The sequence below is a fragment of the Macrobrachium nipponense genome, chromosome 8, assembly GCF_015104395.2.
Source record: "Macrobrachium nipponense isolate FS-2020 chromosome 8, ASM1510439v2, whole genome shotgun sequence".
Lineage (NCBI taxonomy): Eukaryota > Metazoa > Arthropoda > Malacostraca > Decapoda > Palaemonidae > Macrobrachium > Macrobrachium nipponense.
This window is the reverse complement of record NC_087203.1, coordinates 40,210,475-40,238,325: the sequence shown is the minus strand read 5'-3', so window position 1 is coordinate 40,238,325 and position 27,851 is coordinate 40,210,475. Positions and strand designations below refer to the sequence as shown.

Genomic DNA, 27,851 nt, shown 5'->3' with positions numbered 1-27,851 from the left:
GAAATGCTCAGTGATTCCAAACGTAGAAATATATGAATGATATGTAAAATCTCACAAGTGTTATAATAATTATATATAACCGGGGACTTTAATCAACAATATATAACGATGATAACTTGTACAGCCGAAATACGAAGAATAAACATAAAAATTCGAGGACTGATATGATGATCAAAGGTATACAAAATGCCTACGGGCTGCTCTATGAGCAAGAGCCCGTGCTGGCATAATGCCAGCTTAATCTTCAACAACATACACAATGAACAGTTTACTAGGAGAATGGATCCTCTGTATTATTAAAGGTCCAGTGTTAAGATGCCGTCATTATGAATTTGACAGTGCCACTGAAAAAATAATGGTAATTAAGAGAAAAAATTTACACAGACTTTCTTTTACAAAGAACTTGTCATATTCACTTCGAACTCGATGACATCACCCTCCTAATTATGATTGTTTTGAAGAAGAGAGTGTAAATTGCAAAAAAACAAAAATAAAAATAATAATAATAATAATGTCCTATCAGAGCACATAACTGACTTACATTTAAGACTTGATGCACTGCCGAACAAGTGCAAGAAGAACAACAAGAACAACAAGAACAAGAACAACAACAACAATAATAATAATAATAATAATAATAATAATAATAATAATAATAATAATAATAATAATTCCTGAACAATGAAGGAAATCTGATCGTATTCCAAGCTTTCCTGAATCAAAACGTTCGAACAGGAGAGTGGCTTTATTTACATAATTTACAAAATTTACATTTGTTTGTGCTTGGCGATAACTTTGAAAGCACAGATTTACATTCAACAACACATATAAAAACACAGGTTTACATGAAACGATAAAATTAAAAGCACATTAAGCAACAAGGTTTACATCAAACGATATTTTTTGAAACCACACGTTTTCATTTAATAACAAATATTTTTTGAAACCACACGTTCCCATTTAATAACAAATATGAAAACACAGTTTCAATTTCAAAGAAAAATTCGCCCTTGAATAAAAAAAAATACGAACGATCTTGGACCAACAAATGACAGACTGAAGATAATAACTTTTATTTATAGCGTACAGAAATTCTAACGAGCTTCGACAAAGAAAGTCACAACTTGGCTAAGTGCACAAAAACAGTGCTTGAAAGGATACACAGTCGTCCTACGTCTAATATTCAATTTTTCTGCAGTACGTCCAAGGAATCTAAAAGAATTAAAGCCAAGTCTTTTCCTTATGAAGTACTTTAGCCACTGTAAATTACAGGGTATTTAACTACCCCATGAATTACTAGCATGAATAAAAAAAATGTATAATTCTTTGATCTACTATTCCAGCCATTCAAAAGGGTTTTTCTGGCAAATCCTTGGAAAATGACAAGTTGTTCAAATTTACAAAGTTTTACTGAACGGAATTTGAATAATTTTGAAATACTTTATGAAGACCCCAAATAAATCTTTAACTGGAGAAGGTAATTTTTAATCTCTCTCTCTCTCTCTCTCTCTCTCTCTCTCTCTCTCTCTCTCTCTCTCTCACAACGATACAACTCGAGTTTTACCATGTAATATTTTCAGTTGCAATAATACAATAAGTTCGTTTCCCTGGTGAGCTTAATTTATTTATCAATCCAGTTCTAATCGTCAATATTCCACTCATTCAAACTCACCTTCTCTCTTATTGGGAAGGTATTCAGAACTTATCGCATACAAATAGACAAGAATAACTCCATTCCTAATCTGCTATTCTCGACTCTTGGTAAGAAACTGACTAAAAAAAAATTACAGCCAACAAACATTTCAAAATCCCTTGAAATGCGCCTCCGTGAATTTGTACCAAGTTTTTATGAAGCAATTTCAGAGACAATATGTCACCAAATGATAAAAGTAACAGCGGATGCAGGAACTCTTAAGAATGAATCGAATTTATGTGGCAAGTGAAGTAATAACTTTCCGCATGTGTATGCGCTAATAAGTTTCATGGCTGCTTATAAAAAAAGAATAACGAAACCTCGAAATTCTCAGTGAAACCTACTACCTAAATAGGTTAAATTTGCTATTCTTAACTGTTAATAACATTTGGAGCAAAATATTTACGACAGATTTTAATATCTGCTGACGAAAACAGCACACCTTGAGTCGTTAGCTGAAAAAGTCCCACACCATCCAACCACATCCTGATCCAAATATATCGAGTTGTCTGGTCAATGATGAAAACAATTCTAGCGTCAATAATTGCGGGATCAGTAAAAACCAAACATAAAATAAATGGCACTCCTTATTTCCGGATGTAAATCTGTTTAAAGCCTTCTCATGCTGGCGTCCTAATTAAAATACAAAATGCATTGAAGTATTTCAATATTTAATTAGAATATAATCCGTCAGATTAAGGAAACAATCATTATCATCATAATCTATATATATATTTTTTTCCATTTTATATTTTCCCCAGTTCTAATGGCGATCAACAAAATGTATCTTATCACTGGAGGAAACATTTCTTTTACACAGGGGTGTGTCATTTTTTTTTATCTCAGACACTTACTTCAATCCTAAAGTTTTTACGTAAACCATAAGCACCAACGGATAAAATCGGCTTCAATATATGAAAATGGCAAGAGCAGCTATAATCCTGTAAATACTATCAAATTAGTAACAAGCCGAATAATGATAACACTTGTATTTATAAGACACCAGTGTCAGCTTACGACCAAAACAATTGCAATTCGGACAATGGTTCCTGATGTTTGTACAGTGTGTTAACAGTTCTTAGATCCTAAACTAGCAAATTCATCAACATTCATCATGACCTTTCATATTAAGATAACTTGAAATTTAGGTGGACACAGGATTTACTACAATTTCAGATGAAATTGTAATAAATCGTATGTCCACAAATCCTTCAAAGTTTTCATTAGAGACGTAAGAATCCCATAATAAAGCCCAATAGCAACAAACTACAGCAGCTACTTTCAAAACCTAGGTAACAGATTGATCAATGAACTGCGAAGAAGCTTTTAGTAGATTTACCTACTTCGGGAAAACATGCTAAATAAGAGACAAACGCACTGTGCCACTAACTCAGACTCTATATACTGCTTAAGGTTAAAATACTTACTAAACATCCCTAGCAAAGAGAGACCTGCGAGGGGTATTAACTTGGTTTGTTTGTTTGTTTGTTTATAAGTGTTTTTACGTTGCATGGAACCAGTGGTTATTCAGCAACGGGACCAACGGCTTTACGCGACTTCCGAACCACGTCCAGAGTGAACTTCTGTCATCAGAAATACACATCTCTCATACCTCAATGAAATGGCGGAGAATCGAACTCGCGGCCACCGAGGTGGCAGGCCAAGACCATACCGATCACGCCACTGAGGCAGGTATTAACTTGGGGCACAACACGGATTCTACCTGCATGTAGAAATACCCAAAGTTCCAAATCATAAATCCGTGACACATTAAACAAAATTTTCCGGGAAGGCTTTGCTAACCTCAAGGGACCGAATCTTGACTTTGGCAAAATCAAGACCTTGCGTTTACCATCCTCACCCTCTCTACCTAATTCTGTCTATTCATGTTTATCTATTTATCTCTCTATCTTCTAAAAAAGTTATTGCCCTAGTTTTCTCTTTAAAATATACTCACGCTCTTTGTGAACCATTATATACGGTTCATTATGCATACCTGAAATTCACGCATGCTAGCTTTTATCATAAAAAGAATGTCATTATTTAAACACACACACACACATGATATATATATAATATATATATATATATATATATATATATATATATATATATATATATATATATATATATATATATATATATACAAGAATAGATAGATTAGATAGATATAGATGTGTGTATCTATATATAACACATTCATAACATAAACTGGGGTGTAAAGACAGTTTATGTTATGACAGACTGAAGATAATAACTTTTATTATAGCGTACAGAAATTCTAACGAGCTTCGACAAAGAAAGTCACAACAGAGAGAGAGAGAGAGAGAGAGAGAGAGAGAGAGAGAGAGAGAGAGAGAGAGAGAGAGAGAGAGAGAGAGAGAATGGTTAGAAATAATCCCAACCAGAGGGCGTTTTGAGGCAACAGCCAAACAAAATGGTGTTGACGCAGTAAGTTAAGATTCCCAACTCCAGCGTTTGAGGTGGGAGAAGGCGACTGGCAAACTTCTTGAGATTGAATTTCGCTTATAAGATTACTTCACTGGACCTACGTTAAGGTGTGGCTGGACAGGTGACGACAGGGAGGTTTCGGATAAGTTAAAAAATCTCGTGAAAACATCTCTGAATGTGCATAGAAACAAGAGACAATAAGAGAATAGTCTGAAAGCTTCAGGTGACGTAGACTTTGTAGCAACGCAATGCTTTGGCGAAGCTGCGATTATCACGAGGTTACTGAAGTAACTTGACTTAACAGTTAACTAACAATGTTGAGGCACAAGTCCTATAGTAGATTCACATCAACCGTGCATTTGATGTCTAGGCCCGTCCCTTACGACGCTCCTGATTGGCTGTTGATAAGCCAATCGCAGGGCTGGAAATTCTCAGTCTCTCGAGAGGGTTCACGTAGGCAGGATGTATATGTTCCACCTCTTCTGAGGGATACGTCTTTCAAACGTACCCCACAGGAGAGGTGGAACATATATCTTGCCCCTGTGAACTCTCGAGACTGAGAGTTTCCAGCCCTGTGACTGGCTTATCAACAGCCAATCAGGAGCGTCGTAAGGGACGGGCCTAGACATCAAATGCACGGTTGATGTGAATCTACTACAGTATGATCGACTGTAGTAGGAAAACCTTCGCACTGTTATAATAATTAATCCAGTTTTCTATATTAGCTCATACTCATTTCACTGAGCAGTGAATAATTAACCTGGTGTCTAGTCGACTATGGTGGGTCGCAGACCTGCTGGAGAAGTGCATATGAGGACAGCACTTCAATTCCTATAAGACTTGTTAAGAAGAGAAGGTTAAAACTCTCTAGAACGAGCCACCCTTTCCGTGGGAAAATATCTTAGAATTTTATAACAGTGACCAATGGGACCCCTTTTGTCTCTTATCTAAGTACAGCCAGCACATACGCAGTGAAAAAAAACTATAATATCACGCTCGCTACTAAATATCGTACATAAAAACAAAATGTCTCTATACTTCTAGATAATATCACGCTCGCTACTAAATATCGTACATAAAACAAAATTATATATAGTTCTAGATATTACTCAGATAAACGCTGTTGATTTCTCCCTCTCAATTTCATTGTAAAAAGGCAATTTTGATGGCAGATGAAATAACGTGCAACAGACTAAAGTATATTTACCTGATTGACAGGGTGCTGAGTAGTCAGTACTGGAGACGAGTCTTACACAATAGTATAAAATACTCACTAAATATTCAAAATATTAATCTATCGTAACCAAAATAATGTATTTACCTTAACCTCACTACCCATAACAAAGTGGTAAATTAATCTAGTGAATACTAATTATTTTTCACTTATAATTCTTATAAACACCTTGTGCACGTCTATTTACAAGAAGTTGTAGGACCATAAGTTTTTACCAAAATAAAACCGAGTCCACCTATAAACTTATAACCTGCAAATTATTCACTTATTCTAATCATCATTTCAAGACCACTTGAAGCCCAGGTTTTGAACACTAAAACAACAACTAGTCTCATTGCCTCAATATCGGATGCTCCCGAACATGAGCCAAAGCCTTGCAGCATTCAGCAACATTAGATTCTATTGCAGTAAAGTTTTTTTTTTTTTTTTCGTGGGGTCATTTGGAATATCACACGGTCTGAACCTTTCTTTTTCTGTTTTTGAAATAATGTCCAATGTCTGCATCGTTCCTTTAGAATAAATTCCATTTTTTTACACTGAAAGATTAGTGAAACCACAATCCTTTACATAAAAAAATGATTGTAAACTTAACCGCCAGTAAGTTATGAGCTATTACTTACCAAATATTTGATATATGCAGTAAAATAGTTGAGCTGAAAGCATTCCCAAAGAAATGATGAATTGCCCATATTAAGTAACAAACTAGTGTAAGTTAAAAGAGAAATGGGCAAAGAAAAAGTCCATCAAGATTAAACATATAACAACATAAAACCTGTGAAAGAACGATATAACTTTGCGTGTTACATAAGTAACCCAGAAAGTTTTCACTACTTGGGTTGAAAGAACATTAATTCCTAGATATTAATAAGTAAGCAATGACAAGTAAATAATAAATTTCGTAAAATAATCAGGATTTCTTCTCTATTTCAGATTTGCTCCATCAAGGTTACTACATCGGAACTCAAGACACTGCCATTTATTGTGTAGTTCAGAGTGTAAAAAACAAATGTTATAATTAACTTTCCTTGAGTGAAGACTTTACCAAATATCTAAAAGTGTGAATTGAAATGACCGAATCTCCCCAAAAGATCATCTTCTAGTGAATATATATATATAGCAGCTTCAGCAGATGCTTGGTTTCCCACAGTTATCCCTAACTTCCGACTCCTCCACAGAACTTAAGTTTCCCAGAGAAGACCAACAGAAGTTCCACCAGTGAAATGTCACATGGATCTTCTTCCTGTCCAGAAATACTCACAGAAGAGTCATCATCCCATCTGTGACCTGCATCAGCTACGTCCTCAGCTTGAGCTGAAACTCTCCTCTCACTACTTTACTATATTTTCAAGGGGATTGATCACTACCAGTGATGAGGGTGAACGGCAGTCCATGGCATCCCTTTCCTCACTGCAAGAGGAAGCCGAAGGTCAAGATCAAGCATTAGTTGTATGCGCACTGTCCCAACCATCAATCTCACCACATCCATCCTGTGCCTTTGGGGAGCCCAGAAAATCCATTTCAACCTTAGTGACTCCAGATGGAAGAGAATGGAAATGGATTCAAGTGAAGGTAGATTTAGGAGAGACAAGAACAACGCGATCTCGGGTCAAGTCAGAGCCAGTCTGCCCATCTTGCCTAGTATCATTTGATATGCTGGATTTATCTAAACATTCACCCAAGGGACCAAATCTCCTTTTGGACAGAAACCTCAGTGATTTCCGAATTAGTAACTGTAGCTACCTGGTAGTGACTGACGACTGTAGAACTTATATGCCAATCATGTGTAAAGCTAAAGAGGTTAAGCCTGTTCATGAGGGATCAGCTCTAAGCATACTGCCAGCAACAGAAAGTACTGAAAGTGAACTGTCAGGTCTAAAGCTCGGGAAAATGAACGATAAATTGGACAAGCAATTTGTGGAATCTAGTGAACTTCCAACTGTTGTGTATCGAGCCAGTGTTGTGTTAACTATTACAACTATGGGGTACAAGAGGAAAGAGGTTACCAAGAAACAAAACAGGACAGGTGAAAGAGTAGCCAGGCAACCCTGCTTACAAAGAGACGGGCCTATCCAAAAAGTGTCTGACGACTATAAATGGAAGCCATTTACAAATGAATTACAGAAAATAGCCCGAATGGAAGGACTTCAGACAGTGAAAGAAATAAAAAGGCATAACACGCTTCCTTTAACAAGGCTGTGCATTCCTATCTGCGATCAAAGACCTCAGAACAGAAAATGTAGAGTAGAGTTCAATATCTGTAAGACCAAACTGTTTCCAGATTTTCAAAGCTTGCCTTCCCTCACTGAAAATAAGCCTACCGCACAGGCAACGCGAATAGAGTATGTCCCAAATGACCACGAAATCTTAGAAAGCAAGACTTCACTTACTTTCGGACAATCTCAAAATGGAGGAATTCAAACGTTTCTTTCAGAATCGGCCTCCAGATCCAAAACGACGAGTTCGGATCTCATAAACGCCACCAAAAACGTTGGTGACTTGTGTTCAAGTGACAGAGGAGCAATGAAAGAGGTCCGTCACAAATCACCAAGAAAAAGACAAGTTCAAAAGCACTGCAAAAGAGCACTGTGCGACACTCTCAGTGACGAAGCTCAAGTTTTCGTGTCTGTGGAAACGAAGGTGAATTTCCAGAGACATGGCGACAGGTCGCTGAGCAAACACGCATCAGCAAACTGCCTGGAAGGGCGGGGAAACACTCGCTTCAGAGCTGAAAAGTGGGCGTGGATGAAGTTTGCAGTAGTGGTTTTGTGGGTGGTGGTCACATTGAACACCGCCCAAGCACTAAATGGGTGCGATGCTCTTGGACATACAGTCGAACCACAAGGTAAGCCAACGAAACTGTTCCTAATACTATTATTTTGATATTGGTGTACATCCACTGCAGTAAAACATGATGACCACTATTGCACACACACATCACATACAGGTTATATACAAGTTATGCTTATTGGTCGTCAACTATACTCTGTTTTTTTCCATCTGTCCACCCGCCTGTGGTGTTTGCATATGGTAACACTGCTTCCCGGGCTTTAGATAGGTTCGCTATGTGTAAGTTTTAGGTAAATAAAAGGATATCTGGGTGTACATTTGCAACTGAAAAGTGTTTTAATAATGTACTGTATGCGAATTACACCGTTAATATTAAAAATAGGATATTGTTATTATTGTTGAATGTAAGCTGAATGTAACTATCTAAAGCCCGGGACGCAGTGTTACCATACGCAAACACCACAGGCGGGTGGACAGATGGAAAAAAACGAGTATAGTTTTCAACCTATTTATGATATGTCTACGATAAGTTTTCGACGTCTGTTTACGAGCTGAACCACAGGATGGACACTACTTTACAGAGCGCAATTGCACATCATGAAAATTTTTTACTTGCAGACAGGATGCATTGCCAGCGCAAGGTAAGTGAATTGCAAGCATTGCGAGATTACAGAAACTAAACGAAACTCATAATAATTTTGATTTTATACCTGCCCAGGTCATAAGGTGCTTAACCGGGTTATAAGTTGAATTTCGTAAAATTACGAAGAAATTTACGACTGATAACTGAACTACAAAATTACGATAACAGAAGAGGTGTTTTTCATACAAGGCAATACCTCATACTTAGTATGTTTAACAATGCATACTTAAAAGTACATCCACACACGCGCGCATGCATACATACATACATACATACAATACATACATATATACTTATATTTATGTATATATATAATCAAAACTACTACAGTTTCTAAAGAGAGAACTTTATAAATCTAATTGAGTTGTATTTAGTATACTTAGTTGATCTAGGACCACTAGTAGTTACTTCAAAAAAAAATCCATGCAGTTACACGACACAACATTTCAAAAATACATTTCGTACCGACCAAAGCATTCCACCAGGAGCTCCATTTACAAGACACTTGCGAGAGTAATGAAGTATACTTGAATCTAAACAGAAAAAGGAAATCGCAATGGAAATGAAGACTACTGAAATGAGCATACAAGAGAACGCGTCGTGTCCCTTTCGGGCATAAAACAAATCGATGAAATCTGGAAAAAGTTGGGTAAGGGAAAATGAGAGAAAAGCAGTTGTCAGTGAAATGAAGATTGTCAGTGAGGAAAACGGAAACAGGGCAAATTCCAAAATTCGGTAGCATAGGTACAATAACTTTAAATAAACGGGGGACTCCCATTATTGTGATAGGAAAATAAGAAAATAAGTTGGGTCTGGTATTTCAGAGACATTACTGATAAGCTTATCTTTTTTTAAGGTCCGTAAGGCACGACAGTGTTACTGAATAGGGTTAATCCGACACCGATTAAGTTTACTTAAGTAAATGTGATACAATTTTTCGTTAGCAATGAGGCATCACAAACTAGGCTTTAACTGAAGAAGGTGAAACACATGTCATATCATTCTCCAATCTTTGTCTCTCTTTTTGTAAATACATAAAACACGTTCACCAACCGTCTCACTGATATTGCACTGAGTCTTGCAATCACTGATATTGCACCTGAGTCTTCCAATACTGAGATTTTATACAAATGGGACACGAGTCTTAAATTTATGGTTACTGACGGAGGACGACTCCGACTATATCACAAAATCCAATACATAACTGTCACACTTTCAGAGCCAGCGCATGCCAATTGCTGTTCAGAGCCTCCCCCATGCACATTCTTTTGATTGTTCAGACTCATGCACATTCTTTTGATTGTTCAGAGCCTCCCCCATGCACATTCTTTGATTGTTCAGAGCCTCATGCCACATTCTGTTGATTGTTCAGAGCCTCCCCCATGCACATTCTGTTGATTGTTCAGAGCCTCCCCCATTCACATTCTTCCGACTGTTCAGAGCCTCCCCCATGCACATTGTTGAATGTTTACAAGCCTCCCCCATTCACATTCTGCCGACTGTCAGAGCCTCTTCCCCCATGCACAGTTCTTTTGATTGTTTTTCAGAGCCTCCCCCCCTGCACATTCTTTTGATTGTTCAGCCTCCCCCATGCATTCTGCCGACTTGTTCAAGAGCCTTTTCCCCCATGCACATTGTTTGATTGTTTACAGAAGCCTCCCCCATTTGCACATTCTGCCTACTGTTCAGAGCCTCCCCATGCACTTGGCTTTGATTGTTCAGCCTTTCCCCCATTGCACATTCTGCCCGACCTTCACATCCCCCTGCACTTGAACTGACTGTTTTCAGAGCCTCCCCCATTCACATTTCTGATTGTTCCAGAGCCTCCCCCATTTCACATTCTGCCAACTGTTGCAGAGCCTCCCCCATTCACATTGTCGAAGTTTACAAGTTTAAGCCTCCCACCATTCACATTCGCCAACCGTTCAGAGCCTTCCCCCATCACATTGTTGAATGTTAGAGCCTCCCCCATCACATCTGCGACTGTCAGAGCCTCCCCCATTCACATTGTGCCACTGTTTAGAGCCTATTCCCCCACCATTCACACTGTTCCGACCTGTTCAGAGCATTCCCCCCATTGAACATTCTCCGACTGTCAGAGCTCCCCCCATTCACATTGTTGAATGTTTTAGAGCCTCCATTCCCCCATTCTGCCCGACTGTTTTCAGCGCCTCCCCGTGCACATTCTTTGATGTTCAGAGGCCTCCCCCATTCACATACTGCCGACGTCAACAGCTTCATCATTCATTTGTGAATGTAGAAAGGCTCCCCCATTCAATTCAATGCCGACTGTTCAGAGCCTCCCCCATGCACATTCTGCCGACTGTTCAGAGCCTCCCCCATGCACATTCTGTTGAATGTTCAGAGCCTCCCCCATGCACATTCTGCCGACTGTTCAGAGCCTCCCCCATGCACATTCTGTTGATTGTTCAGAGCCTCCCCCATTCACATTCTGCCGATGTTCAGAGCTCCCCCATTCACTTGTTGAATGTTTGAGCCTCCCCCATTCACATTTGCCGAAAAAACTGTTTCAGAGCCTCCCCCTTGCACATTCTGAAGCCGACTGGTCCGAGCCTCAGAGCCTTCCCCCATTCACATTCTGCCGATGTTCAGAGCCCTCCCCCAGCATTCTGCGACTGTTCAGAGCCTCCCCCATGCACATTCTGCCGACTGTTCAGAGCCTCACCCATTTACATTCTCAAAGCGGCAAACGAGTCTGAAGGTTTCGTTAAAATGCCCTGACAATCTACAGTTAAAAATCGGACACACTGGTGAACCGTAGATGATATTGCATGACAATGAAGTCCTCAGATACAGAGAGAGAGAGAGAGAGAGAAGAGAGAGAGAGAGAGAGTTTCCGTCCCTTGATCTTCCCTCGAACACTCGAGCAAGTCAATCATAAGCCCTAATCAAATCTCAGATCGGGCTGATGTCGAAGGGCAACATAATGCCTCCAGTTCTCTGAAGCCTTCTTGGTGATGCTATCAGTGCCTTCGTGGCAGTCTCGCGTGCTACCAATTAATGGGTGACTTTATATAGCTAAAGTGTTAAACTATACTATTATTATTATTCAGAAAATGGGCCACTGACCTCAAATTCAAGCTTCCAAAGAATATTATGTCCATTATGAAGAAGAGAAAGTAAAGGGAACTGCAGAAAGATCTCACTTATTAAAAAAAGAAACGATAAATTAATACATTAATAAATAGATAATTCCCATTATTAGAACACTTGACTGGCGTTCAAATATGCCATAGGTGACGAGGCCTATTCTCTGCTTAGGGCTATAATGGTTTTAAGAATCGGTCTCTTAATTGACAAGATATCAAAATAACCTCGTTATTAAATTAATTAATACATTAGTCAAGAAAGACTACAGACTAACCCCTAATATGAAGAGGTTTAGCAGAGTATACTTTAACAAATCAGTCATCTTCCAAAAGCCTAAGTTTGGGGGGGGGGGGGGGGGCAGGGGGGGGGGCCGGGGGGGTGGGGGGGGGGGGGGGGGGGGGGGGGGGGCCGTGGGGGGGCGCTGTTAAAGAGCTTTCAACGTGAGAAGGACAAGAGGTTTTTTTTTTTCTTTGTTTCAAGCGTGTGTGACACATGGACGTAGGTTTCCCTTAAGAGGATTTTATAATGTATAAGGTGTGTGGTGTGTGTGTGTTTTTTTTTTTTTTTTTTGGGGGGGGGGAGTTATTCCCCACGAGCCCTCGAGGCCACGGCAATAACAAGTGAGATCATGAGATTTTTCATCGGTTTTCTTTTTCATAGAAACAATTTCCTTTGGAAAAATAGCATCTGATATCATTCAGCACAAATTGCACGAAATTCCTTTTCAGAAAAAACATGTCTAAATGTACATAAATACCACTGAAAGCACCAACTAAAAGTACATAGACAGATCACTATTGACAATTTTCAAGAATCATGGCAATGGTTCCACGGACAAAATGTCAACATCTTCATTAATACAGTCATTATTATGTAAGTTATAATGAACAACAAACATAATACTATAATATCATCATAGCACGTGAAATAAGAGTAAATATGTGGTAAAGGAGAAAAAAATAGTATTTTCTCATTAACACATTAATTACTATCATAGTCATAATGAACAACAAACATAATAGATCATCATCATATATGAAAAAAGGGACAGTGAATAAAAAAAAAAAAAAAAAAAAAAAAAAACAAGTGAAACACTCACAAGCAAGTTCTCGAAGCCGCTGCTCAACAGATCAGCTAATGAAGTGACGTTTGATTCGGGCATAATTTGGATGGGTGACCGGCCACAAACGCCAGAGGCACTTGAGCTCTGGAGCACGAGTAGGCCAGGGAGTGAATCTAGCAGCCTCACCAAAAGTTGCTCGCTGAAAGGCGGAAGGGTAGCGATCCAAAGACTTCTCCCTTTCAGGGAAAAGTCGAGCAAATGATATATATATATATATATATATATATATATATATATATATATATATATATATATATATATATATATATATATGTGTGTGTGTGTGTGTGTGTGTGTGTGTGTGTGTGTGTGCGTATATATATAAATAACAACTTCCTCTCTCTCATTTCCATTCCGAGAAAACCGCTTTCCGCATCGTTACTTATTTTAGCGATTTCCTCCGTCCGTCCTCCCTCATTCTCTCCACAATGAAACACTCATTTACTCCCTCCCCCCCTAATTCCCTCGCTCACTGCCTCCGCCGTCCTCTCTTCCTGCATGCCGTGGCGAATCTCCGTTCCTCCGAAGGCAATAACTTCGGGTATTACCCGAGTTTAACTGGGCCCGTCCAGTAGTGCCGTTTTAGTCCGAAATACTTCACTACCCCCATTTCTGCTATGATCTCATAAGGCGAAAAGAATAAACAAAATAAACGATAGAAATGGAAGATAGAATTTCGGCCCGAGGCCAAGCACTGGGACCTATATGAGGTCATTCAGCGCTGAAAGGGAATTTACCAGCAGGAAAGTTTGGAAGGTGTAACAGGAAGAAAACCTCAGAGCAGTTGCACTATGAAACAGTTGTTAGGAGAGAGTGGAAAGAAAAGTGTTGCAGCTAGTGGCGGAAGGGACGCCGCAAAGAACCTAGAGTAATGCTTACAGTGCACCACTGACGACACTACCTCCCCACGGGGGCAAAGCAGGCAACGAAAATAAAAAATAATATTACGAAATACCACGAACCCAACGAACCTTTCAGCTCCACGCAGCCATGTTTTCTGACGGTTCAGACATACTTCCTGTAAGACGGATCTCAAGGCCACTTCCCACGAGACATCACGTTTTTGACACGCTGCCTTTCCAAGACCCGGCCTTTCTTCCAAGTCTGCTTTTGGCCCTGAGAGGAGACTGCGCATGGACCTGCATAACTTATGAGGGATGGCATCTACATTTTCAGGAATTATTGGCTTACACGGTGGCTGGCGTGAACGGAATATCCCGAGGTCATTCGGGACAGAGTCAGAAAGTGCTGTGGTGCTGGTGAGGAAATTTGGAGGAGGCGCGGCAGGAGGAGGGGGAGGAGGAGGAGGAGGAGGAAAAGCGCACCATCAGCAGTAATGCTCGATGGAGCATACAGTGAGCATCGTTGGCCTGAAATTACCCTAAAGTAGGCATTTGGATTCCAAGCGATCAGTGTACCCTTCGAGAAAAGAGCGATACTAAAAACATAAAAATAAAATAATATAAAGTACGACATAACTTGGAAGAAAGTGTAAAACAATTTTTTTTTCAAATAAATATTGATTCTCATGTTCATTTAAAACTATCTAGAAAGTAAACATAACGGGAAATGCCTCTAAAAACCATCCCCTTATAATAACGTTGTAAGGAAAAAATGTAATAGTTCCTGTGAACGTGGTATTACAGGGTTATAACATCTGAAGAAGGAAAAGCGTGATGCAATACTTTACAATCGAGAAAGATATTGGTACATCACAAGCTTTTGAAAACGGTAAAATAAAGCTATAAATGTATAACTTACGGCAACTATCGGATAAAACATTTCCACTGAACAATGCCTCGAAAAAATACGGTTATTCTTTTCTTTGTTTTACGTCGGCCCCAAATACTTTTCTCGTCTTTCCAATGCCAGTATCCGCCAGTTGGAGAGAGAGAGAGAGAGAGAGAGAGAGAGAGAGAGAGAGATTTTTCGTATCTCAGTCTATGACTATAAGGTTTGGCATTAAATCAACTCCGCTTTTACTGGTTTCTTTTTCTTAACTATTTCGCTGAAACGAGGATTTTTTAACAATATTTTTTATTCGTTAATGTGAATCTCGACACCAATTATTCGTTCCTCATTACCTGGTAATCCTACCATTGCACTGGACATTTCCTCTGACTGAGCAATCTTTCCATTAGTAACGATTTTTTTTTATCTCCTTTCTGGTCAAATTACCCTAATAAAGCCAAGGCTACCATTACGGACAACTCAATGCCCTTATCTAGTGAAGGAACATCTAAAAATTGGAGGAAGGTCAAAGGCGGAAGCCTAACTAGTGACCTCAAAAATGGAGGAAGGTGAAAAAAAGTGGAAGCCTAACTAAAGTCCATTCACTTAAGATAGATTCTTGTGCCTACGAGACGTTTGTTTGGGGCCTCTGATTGGCTGGTACTGGGAGGTAGGCCGCTCGCTGTCTCATTATTTTCGTCTGCGGCTTAGAAAACTAGCAATATGTTTATATTTCTTCAATAATCTCACGCTTTCCTCAAGCTAGGAAAGTTTTGGTCATGCCTAATGATTCTGGTAATTTAATTGTTACAATTAAAGTTCATCTTTTTCTTGAAATCAATAAGATAAAAGACAAAGCAAAGGAATACAAGTAAAAGTGGAGAGAGAAGTATTTGATTCTTTATATTTGTTTTTACATATCATTGGATTTTCCATCATTAACAGGATCAAGATGAAATAAAACTTGTATTTTCATACAATGAAATCACCCTGAATACGTTGGTGCTTTCAGATTTTGGATGCATGTAGTATGTGAAGAGAAAATGAAGAATATGTCTTTTATGTTGCATCCGTAAATGATTCAAGTTGACAGTATTGCCGAGAGAATATGATCTGCAAGGCGTCGTTGTGTTGGTCGTCTCAGCGAGAGATTTGAGTTGCCAATTAGCGATATAAGAGGTTGCAGTTTCGACAATATTTACCATGTTACATCATTACATTTTCTTTAATTAAATACACAGAATTCCCATTATGACTGCCGAACATTTTCAATCCAATATCATACAGTATGTCTGGACATATCTGATAAGGAAAACAATAATAATCAGATGGATGCATATGATAACATTAGCTGAGATCTAGGCGGGAAGCGGGGAATTCAGTCCAGCAAAGACATTGAACTCTGTGAACAGACTTCGCACTCTTCAACTCAGCCTACAAGCTTTAATCAGGTTGTTTCAGAATATTTGTTTTTAATTTTATTATATGAATATATTTTCAAAAGAAAGAGATATTAGAGACTTATTTGAGTGATATGAAATAATAACCTCAGTGAAGTAATTAACAACAAAGAATTAAGGAAGATTGACTTCCTTTCAGGCCGAGTCAAGTACGGATGCAACATAATAAGACATATTCTTAATTTTCTCTTCACATATTACACGCATCTAAAATCCGAAGGCACCAGCGTATTCAGGGTGATTGAATTGTATGAAAACACAAGTTTTATTTTATCTTGATGACATGAATTATTAAAAATCCAATGATAAATAAAAACAGGTATAAAGAATGAAATGTTTCCTCTTCACTTTTACTCGTTGTAATTCCTTTGTGTTTTATCGTATTGGTTTCAGGAAAAGATGACAAAGTTGTACAATTAATACCGAATCCTTTGGCATGACCAAAACTTACCTATCTTGAGCAAAGCGTGAGATTATTGAAGAAATATAAACATATTGCTAGTTTTCTAAGCCGCAGACGAAAATAATGAGACTTAGCGAACGGCCTACCTCCCAGTACCAGCCAATCAGAGGCCGCCAAACAAACGTCTCGTAGGCACAAGAATCTACCTTAAGTGAATGGACTATAGTGACCTCAAAAATGGAGGAAGGTCAAAAGTGGAAGACTAACTAGTGACCTCAAAATGGAGGGAGGTCAAAAAGTGGAAGCCTAACTAGTGACCTCAAAATGGAGGGAGGTCAAAAGTGGACGCCTAACTAGTGACCTCAAAATGGAGGGAGGTCAAAAGTGGAAGCCTAACTAGTGAACTCAAAAATAGAGGAAGGTCAAAAGTAGAAGCCATGCATACAGTCACCTCACAGACCGACCTCTTAATAGGGATAATGTCGTGACATCGAAACCTGGGGAAACAAGAGGGAGAGACTGAATTCCAGGATAGTTTCAGCAGTTACGTATCCCAATGGCGAGGCAACGACTTTTTTTCATGAATTCATCTGGAATTGTCCTGAGTTAATATACACCTCATGTGTGAGCGTCTTTACTACATGTACGCATATTTGTGTGTATACACGTATACAATATATAATATATATATATATATATATATATATATATATATATATATATATATATATATATAGACAAAATGTTCCCACACTAAGTGCATTGCTTCTCGAAGGAAACAGTTCATTCCTACATGAAGACGAAAAATACAATTTAAATAAAAAAAAAGACAGAGCAGAAAGGCGCTTATAGTATGTATGTATGTTATATATATATAGAATAATAGTATAGATATATATATGTATATATAAATTATATATATAGATATATATATATAGAATATATATAGAAATATATGTATATGTACATGCATATATATATATATATTATATATATATATATATATATATATATATAAACTATATATATATATATATAATATATATATATATATATATATATATATATATATATTTCGTAGTGCTCCAAGCCTACTTGTATCCCTAACATGAGAAACGACCACTTCACTGCTAAATCGGCGTAACTCTCGTCTTTATGACCGGACCGTAAACTCGGTAAATTCGGCGAAGTTCTCTGAAATCTCTTGAATATCTGACAAGATTCCGTTTTGGTAATCGCATACACTCTGCTGACGACAGTACCTATTAATATTTACAATTTTATTACTGAAGTTTTAAGCTTATTCATATTCACGAATTTCACTAAAAAGGTTTTCAGCTCAATAGGATACAGATTTTGCCAGCGATTTCACAAAGAAAAAGAAAAAAAAATTCATTATTGACGTTCATCCAAAGAGGTTCCAGAGATTGCTTTAGATTTTCTGATTTGTGTGTGTGTGTGTGTGTGTGGTGTGTGTGTGTGTAAGTGTGTGTGTGTGTGTGTAAGTGTGTGTGTGTGTGTGTGTATGAATTGATTTAATAAGGTATTCCTGTTTTTGTTTCTTTAATCTCTCGCCTTTTTTTCCTCTTTTCACAAAAGGATGACTATATTGGTGGATGTTTGCTATGCAAGGTTTATGTCTTTTAGGCTTATTAATAATAATTCAATCTAGGATAATAATAATAATAATAATAATAATAATAATAATAATAATAATAATAATAATAATAAATTAATAATAGTAAATTCACAATCTCGTGAAGAATAATCTGTATCATAAAATCCACAATTATACAGTATATGTAATACAGAGCCTTTGTTTGTTTTACATAGTAATATACTCCACTATATAGTTGTGGATTTTATGACACAAACAAACAAAACAAATATAATAATAATAATAATAATAATAATAATAATAATATATCATTATTGTTTTTGTTGTCTACAATGAGCACACATCGAGAGGAAGAACAATAAACGTCCAATAACTGACAAATAAACATTCGCCCGGAAGAGAAAGCGTTATAAGCGAATAAAAGAAAACATAGGAAAAATCCCATATAAAAACAAATACGAATAATAATCATACTGACTAAAATTTGCATATCGAAACAGCCATAAAATTCGGAAGAAGACGGCAATGGCGTGTGTAGAGCTTCTCGTAAGATGTGGAACATCGCTTCGGCTTCGGTAATACTAACCCCCCCCCTCAAAAAAAAAAAAAAAAATAATAATAATAATAATAAAATAAAAAAATAAATAAATAAAATAAAATAAATAAATAAAAACAGAAATAAAAATCTATTCGAGGGCGACTTCGAGATCTGGTCGCGTAGGGAAATTTGAAATGCTTTCAAGCTGTTCAACTATTTGGATCTTAAATGGGTATATTGTAGATTCAATCTAATGGCCGTAATTAAGATGTCATTAAAACTTTAAAGTACGTCATATCCCCTTTCTACTTTCTACGATGCCAGTCTCATCAACCTTAACATATACATTAATTTATTAAATAAATAAATCAAATAAATAAATAAATACATAAGTGTATAAATATGCATAAATAAATAAATAAGTGTAAAAATAGATGCATAAGTAAATATAAATAAACATGTAATTAAGTAAATATAAATGTATAAATAAATCAATCAATCAAGCGCTCAATCAATCAATCCATCAATCTATAATAAATAATGTGAATATATAGATAAATAAATAAATAAAAATAAATAAATGTATAAATAAATGAATGTATCAATAAATATTGTATAAATAAATAAACCAATCAACCAATCAATCAATAAGTGAACAAAATGGAAAATAACACACAAGAAATAGTCTAGAAGAAAATCGTGGTAACATAATAATAATAATAATAATAATAATAATAATAATAATAATAATAATTAATCATAATAATAAAATAATAATAATAATAATAATAATAATAATAATAATAATAATAATTTTTCAGTACTCACTCATGCCACTAAATCTGAAGCTAATTGTGACTCTCTGCCGCTTGTGCCCGGCACCACTTCTTGGCACTGAAAATAATGGAAGGTATTAGTAATAATGTTCTGTAAGTGACACGTGACATGAAGAATACTTGGCATCGAACTAAAACCCTCAGTCCAAACAGCATAACAGTTATACTACTTAAAAAAAAATTAACATTTTAAAAAAATAAGCATCACGAAAATACAAACGACAGCATTCCAGAGGAGTAACATACATTCCTAAGTTTCCTGGAATCGGGCCACGATAAGATTCCCGCTCATGAACATTGGGGGGGGATACAAGTGGATTTCAGAGGCTCCTTCATGCTTTGGCCATTACAAAGTGACCTCACAGTCTGTAATGGCGGGTGGTCATGTCCCAATTGTAAAACAATGGCCTCACAAGAACTCCCGAGTTCTGCCAATTCTCTCTCTCTCTCTCTCTCTCTCTCTCTCTCTCTCTCTCTCTCTCTCTCTCTCTCTCTCCTTTCTAGTCTTTCCACCATTCAGGATGATTCCAGCCAACTTTTTTCCCGTCATAGTCGGTTGGACCGCACCTTTTCGTTGCTTGCCAGCTGGGAGGCAATACGAATTAATCAACAATTAATTTCTTCACTCTGTTCGAACAAAAGAAAGACTTTTGTTTGCTACGTATATGGGGCATTATCAGACTTGATTCTCTTTCTTCTAAACAGTGGAAAAGATTTACTCTGACCACCTACATGGAACGCTGAATCTTGTTTTCAATGTGAATGAACTGTACGACGAATTAGTTTTCCTTGCTATATGCACTGCAATAACAACGACTCTCGATATGCTAGATATATGAATGAACGTATATTCCCTTCCGTGTACTAAATTTATGAATTGCATTCCTCTTATTTCCTTGCCATAAGCTAGATTGCACTGTATTAATATCATTTTTTTTCTTCTTTTTTTACTTTCGTTTCCTAGCTTACTTTCGGCATTGCAGTGGAAGAGATGTAAATGAGAATGGATTCCATTTAGACAATTCGCTCTACATATAGACAGCTCTAATAATGTCTTTTTCACAGACGGGGACGCTACAAAAAAATATTCATTTTCGGTTTTCATTTAGATGGGAGAAAAATAACAACACTTAAGGTTGCGAATATATTCGAAAACCCACTTTGGAAAATAATAACATTGAATTCACCAATGAATCATTCATTTCAAGACTATGGAAGGTGGGTGTCTTCATTTGCAAAAGGATTATCATAAAAGGATACGACTAATAAACTACTAACCGCAAATTAAGCAAGGAACTGCTTGCATGCCTTGAAGATTTCTTAGTGACAAGTCTTATGACATACCGACATTATAAACACAATTATTTCCTTTTTTTTAACAGCTATGTTTGCTACCACGAATACTTTAAAAACCGTGAAAACTTCGATTCATTAAGAAATCGTGAAGGCAGTTTTCATCGAGAAGAATGCAGCCGGACTGATGCAGACTTCATAAGTCCACCATACCATCCACTGGCCCAGGGAGATTTAAAAATTTATATATACTGCATAATCTCAGGATTAACCCGCTAAACCAAAATATCCCACACTTAATCTTGCATATCTCAGAAAGCGCAACTTTCGATTTCAGAGGGGGTAACAGACGCGCGGTGAAAATATCGCAGATTTTAATTTCGCGAATCTCAGAAAGGCCCGTTTTCGAAAAATCGAGAGGGAATAATATATATATATATATATATATATATATATATATATATATATATATATATATATATATATATATATATATATATATATATATATATATATATATATATATATATATTAATCATTAATTTATTTATTTTATTTATATCGAAGACTAATGTAGTGCGATCAAGTATTCCATCGGTCAACCACCACAGAAGGAAATGAAATACACGGGACAAAATCACACATACGAACCAGTGACCCACTTTCAGAAATACCAGGAAGGAAATCTATAAGCAAAGTAATGACGGAACAAAGCGCTATTCTACAAAATAAAAAAAATAATAATGAAAAGGTCAACAACCACGCGCTAAGTCTACCGTGAAACAGGAGAGTGAGTGAGTGTATGTGGTGGATGCGCGCGGGCAAGCGCGTTTTCGAGTGTGCATGAGCGTGATTGAGAAGGAGAGAATGTGCAACCATTAAAAAACAAAAATTTACTAAACGATGATCGGATTATCGTCCAAACTTCATGGACAGAGAGAGAGAGAGAGAGAGAGAGAGAGAGAGAGAGAGAGAGAGAGAGAGAGAGAGGGCCTAGGGGTAAGAGAGGGTATTGCGTAATCCAAATGAATGGGGGTAAAGGGGTAAACCATAAAACTCTCTTTGCTTTAATTATTTCCTGGTTCAGTGGCAGCCTTGATTAGAAATGCATTTCGAGAATGAGAGACCGTGCATGATATTCTTTTTTTTTTTTTTCTTTTATAAAATGCGTAGTCAGTGCCACTTGGGCTAAACCTGTATCTCGACGCCTCTATGTCAATTCAGTTTTGTGAACATCAATTTCTATATCAATATCAATGTCTTCTGAATCGAAAACAAGTGCAAAACCCTTCAATTCAGAAATATATGAGGAAAAATAGAAAAATTTAATATTTATTCAGCTTTTAAAATTACGCAAAATTCTGTAAAATAATGTAAACATTCTTCAGTGCCTAAATGAAAAAAAAAACGGTTTAACATTTCATAAACTAATCTTCTGTAATTACAATTCTGCACTCAATATATACCGAAAATAATGTAAAAAAAAATTTCATCAGCGTCCAAAACAAGATAAAAAATCTTTAGTTATTTAAATTGATGCAAAATCTCCAATACAATTTGGCAAATCTTCATTATCTAGAATGATCTAGTCTTCAGTGACCTAGATTTTACATTATTAAACAAAAAATTAACCCTTACTAAACACGACCACTTGAGATGAGAGAGAGAGAGAGAGAGAGAGAGAGAGAGAGAGAGAGAGAGAGAGAGAGAGAGACCCATTATGAGTTTTACATTGTTTATTATGGCAATTCACAAAATAAAGTTAAGAGAGAGAGAGAGAGAGAGAGAGAGAGAGAGAGAGAGAGAGAGAGAGAGAGGACCGATGATGAGTTCTACATTTTTTATTATGGAAATTCACAAAATGTTTCGCGTGCGTTTGTGTGTGAGAGAGAGAGAACGCGCGCACAATTAATCTCTTTTCATAAAATCTTCCAAGAATCCAAGAATTTACCAGGAGAAATTAGAGCCATTACCGAAATCATTGCAAGACAGGAATTTTCAAGTTTTGCGAACCCCCCCCCCCCCCCCCCTCTCTCTCTCTCTCTCTCTCTCTCTCTCTCTCTCTCTCTCTCTCACCTAGCTAAAATCGTTATTTCATTGTTTACAAATATTATGCAATTAAAATGTAATCAATTACATATTCGGAACCAGTCTATGTTGTAGTTGTACCGATCACTGAAAGCGATAGGCAAGCCATTACGACTAAACAACATAACCGCCCCCCCCACCCCCGCATATAATATATATGCCCTAAATGCAAAAAGCCTAGTTCCTTTAATCACATTAGCATATTTTCAATTACCATTTGATTTTTAATTATTATTAATTTGGAACCAGCCAAAGAGGCAAATAGCTTGCTGAACAAATGTCCACTGACCAGAATGCCGGTGTGTGGAAACGAAATCATAAACGAAATAAACAATAAACATGGCAAAATTGTAGCTAAATCCAATCGCTTCTTGTAAACAAACTAAGTTGCAAATTAGCCCAATTGCAAATGCCCGGAACCAGCCAAATCCAATCCCGTTGCCTTCGCGTGGTCCCCTCTAGAGGGATAAACTCAATATTCATGCTGATCATCCGCTGCCTCAAACAGCTGAATTTCAACACAAACCGAAGCAATATCCATCCAGTTTTGGGGAAGAAATAAAAAGTTAGTGTCACTCGGTGTTTGGAGGACACCTGCTAAATGAGCATTTAGGTATAATAATGAATAGTACTTCAAATGCGACACAACACATAAATAAATATACAAACGACACATGAGAACATCCAGTTTAACTTATACGGAAAAATATGAGAGAGAGAACTTCCAGTTTAACTTATATGGAGAACGAGATAGCATCTAGTTTAATTTATAAGGAAAAAACCAGAGAGGAGAGAGAGAGAGAGAGAGTCCCGTTTAACTTTAAGGACAAATACGAGAGAGAGCATCTACTTTAATTTATAAGGAAAAATACCACAGAGAGAGAGAGAGAGAGAGAGAGAGAGAGAGAGAGAGAGAGAGAGAGAGAGAGAGAGAGAGAGAACGCCGACGGCTGCTGAGGAAGTCTGATTTTTCCTCCAAACTTTTCGGTCGATTAAAAGAAACGAACTTCAAAGTAGAAATAACGAGTTATTTGCATTGTTATGACATTTATCTAATGGAGTTCCCGGTTCCTTTGAGCAACTTAAAACGTCTTCATAATTGCGTGTATACACCCGGAGGAAATTCTTCGATCTGACAGAGAGAGAGAGAGAGAGAGAGAGAGAGAGAGAGAGAGAGAGAGAGAGAGAGTTTTTCAAGAACTCAATCCATACACCAACCACAAAAAAGAATAGATAATGTGACTTTTCACGATAAAAACGTTAAAAGTATTAAAAACAGAGAAAACATATGGCATGAAACCTTATATAATATAACAAAGGAAAAAACAGGAAATAGACAGACCCCAAAACAGTTTAGTCAGCATGTAGTATTTTCACATACAATAGCTTCAAAAATCGAAAGTCAAAAGGGGGAAAATGAATGGAAGTACCATCTGCATTATGATCTCTGGCCCACACACCTTTCCATCAACCTCCGTCAGATTTTGATTATGGAAAAGAGTGTAGACGACAACTAAGTACAGAAGAGAACAACAAACAACTGAAAATAATGTATATACCCGACAAAAGCGCTTGGCTTCAACGACTTTAACGGCCATGAATCCCGACTGCTCACTTACGTTAATTCCTTGTATCTTTTTGCAAATCACAGAAAGGTATACAACCATTTCAAAATACTACCCAACTCGAAATTGCTGGAATAAAGTTGGATCGGGCAACCCAACGAATGGCTTCACTAAACTTCATCCAGACCCGTTCATCCGTATTCGAGGTGTTTTACTGGTGCACATAGAAACAGAACATACAAACAAACAAATATAGAGTTAAACTGGAACCGGAACATAAAATTTAGACCCACAGACCAATCGCTGAAACTTACTTAAGTCATTCAGCACTGAAGGGGAAATTAAGAATAAGAAGTCTTTGAAAGGTGTAACAAGACGAAAACATCGCAGTTGCATTATGAAACAACTGTTAAGAGAAGATGGACAGTAAGAGAGAAGGAAGCGAATATGAACAACGGAGGTAGAGTAAAAGGAATGGAAGGGGTTGCAGCTAGGGGCCGAAAGGATGCTGCAAAGAAACTTTAAGTAACACAGAAACTGCATTTAACGCAGATGGCACTATGCCACTACGGGAGTTAAAAAATCACAGAGGATCCAGGGTTTATCCGACACATTTATCACTCGACAAGTCAGTCCGTCAGTCAGCCAACACAGCCCCAATGACTCCATCACACATCACCGGCATATAATGTTACGAGGTTTTAATTAAATAGGCAAAGTGTGTGGTCCAACAATGCAAATGAAAAGCGACGGACAATAAAATGAGTTCGACACTCGTGGCTGATCAATGGCGAGTCGCGTCCTTTTCCGCCTGTATTTTATTTTTTACCACTTAACACCAAGAGGTCTTTGACTTTGCAAATGGCGCTTTAATTATAAGCTCTCTGCTGGATGGAGTGAGAGTTAAGTGGATGCTGGTTGGGGAATTTTACATCCGATAGTCGTTTAATATTACGGCAAAGACGGAACAAACTCCAGAGTTGGGTAAGTCTCTTGGCTTTCACTTTAATCAAGATATGACAGCGACTTATATCCTTTACTTTTATGAACTGGAGTTGGATCATAAACCATACTACGCACTGATATTGCGATTTCTCAATTGCCGTTATTTCACAATTGGATCTTAACACCGATTTGTTAGATTAAATTCTCTGCAATATGGGCCAATATATTCCATGGCTTTTTCACCACCGATAAGAGTCGATGACAATTATAATATGCACACTCAAAACGGTGGAGAATTTTGAAACTTAATAACCACAAACAATAAAATCTGAACAAAAAATATCAGCCACTGAAAGAAAAAGAATAAATAAAAACATAACAACCAAAGCAGTAAAAAAACACACGATAAAATTACATGAAAAACACGACAAGGGCAAAGAATAATCTAGAAATTAAATGTACTATGACTAAAGTACAAATTGAACAATATAATCAAACAAAATAGTATTATGTTTTTAAAAAAATATTCATTGCGCGCTAATACGAAATAAAACAATGGCAGATGAAAGATTAAAAGCAGCCCGCGAAACAAAATTAATTTAAACACCGTCAAAAAACTAAAGATTAACTTTGATATTATCTAGATACAAATTACACCTGTCAGTTACAAATGACAGAGGAATTCCAAGAAAAAAAAAAAAAAAACTACGTAAACAACACTTGAAAATAAAACCCATTCTGGTAGATGTGAATATTTTTCACACCTCATCTCCTCCTGAAAAAAAAAAAAAAAAAAAAAAAAAAAAAAAAAAAAAAAAAAAAAAAAAAAGAAAAAAAAAAAAAAAAAAAAAAAAAAAAAAAAAAAAAAAAAAAAAAAAAAATCGGAAAAGGGGGGTGGTGGGACCCGAACCGCCGCTGTCTGACACAATTCGGGTGTCCTAGATTAACATATTTATTGGGTTCCCCCGCCCCACATGTGACCTAAGTGCGGTCTACGTCTCAACGCCACCAACTTTCCTATATCCCCACGGGTCGTTAAAAAGAAGAAAAAAAAAATCAAATACAAAATAAAACGGAAAAATCGTGCCGTACAACCAATGTATCGGCAAAGCTTTCTCGTGTTCTTTAATATTTTCGCTGATCGAGAGTCGACGCCAATATGCATAGGTCATGTGTGATTAGTTTTTATTTATTTTATTATTATTATTATTATTTTATGCATTCATTATTCCTATATATTTACTTTTATTGAAACATTTCTGTTTTTGTATATCATTATACGTACATATTTACTTTTATTAAAACATTTCTGTTTTTACATATCATTATACCTACATATTTACTTTTATTAAAACATTTCTGTTTTTTGTATACCTACATATTTACTTCATCAAAACATTTATGCTTTTGCATATCATTTTACCTACATATTACTTTGTTCAAAACATTTTTGTTTTTCCATATCATTAAACCTACATATTTATTTTGATTAAAACATTTATGTTTTTGCATATCATTTTACCTACATATTTAGTTTTTCAAAGCATTTCTGTTTTTCCATATCATTATACCTATATATTTACTTTTATTACAACATTTCTGTTTTTCCGTATCATTACACTTATATAATTTATTTACTTTTATTAATATATTTCTGTTTTTTCATTGGGTAGATTCGTATGATGACTCAAGCCGTTTCTCATCGGTTAAGATTAATGTAACGAAGCCATCCACCACGTCCTATAATCAACCAAAAATATAGGTGTCTAAAACATACATACAAACATACAAACACACACACACACACTCACGCCTAGAGGGAGAGAAAGAGAGAATAACATGATACGGGCACCTGACGCAATGCATAACAGATTTCCTTCTTGCGTTCTCCGCTAGTCAGCGAAATCGGGATCCTTATCAATTTTTAATGGTGCCGTAAATATCCTCTGAAGAGGAGAGTATGAAGGATATGATAAAATGGCATGGAAAATTCCCTCCGTAGTTTTTTAAATCTATTTATTAATTTATTAATTAATTTTTTTATTAATTGAAATCTCTCCTTTCTGTGTATCCCTTTATTTCCTTTTATCTTCACTTACTTCCTAATAATAATAATAATAATAATAATAATAATAATAATAATAATAATAATTAATAATAATATTCGTTTCTTTTATCAGAATAAAACTTTATTTCCTTTACATACTGCCGATGACTTCTATAATTATTTTAGAAGACAACGAAGAAAGTAATTCTACGATATTATTACTGTTACATCCTTACAGCTCTAAAACTGGGTTATTTTAAGATTATTATTATTATTATTATTATT

The 27,851-nt window shown here is 36.6% G+C and overlaps 1 protein-coding gene and 1 long non-coding RNA gene across 2 annotated transcripts in view; one reads left to right on the top strand and one right to left on the bottom strand.

The window, feature by feature from the left end:
* The window catches only part of LOC135222700 (insulin-like growth factor 1 receptor), a 272,373-nt gene that overhangs the window by 114,084 nt on the left and 130,438 nt on the right, over positions 1-27,851 (top strand). The window contains exon 2 of the mRNA XM_064260887.1: positions 6,309-8,220. Coding sequence (XP_064116957.1) covers positions 6,606-8,220 — 1,615 coding nt within the window. The 5' untranslated portion in view covers positions 6,309-6,605. The remainder of the gene's footprint in view (positions 1-6,308; positions 8,221-27,851) is intronic.
* LOC135222701 (uncharacterized) overlaps positions 1-27,851 on the bottom strand; it is a 347,322-nt gene that overhangs the window by 228,401 nt on the left and 91,070 nt on the right. The window contains exon 2 of the long non-coding RNA XR_010316313.1: positions 19,621-19,686. This is a non-coding gene — a long non-coding RNA (uncharacterized LOC135222701). The remainder of the gene's footprint in view (positions 1-19,620; positions 19,687-27,851) is intronic.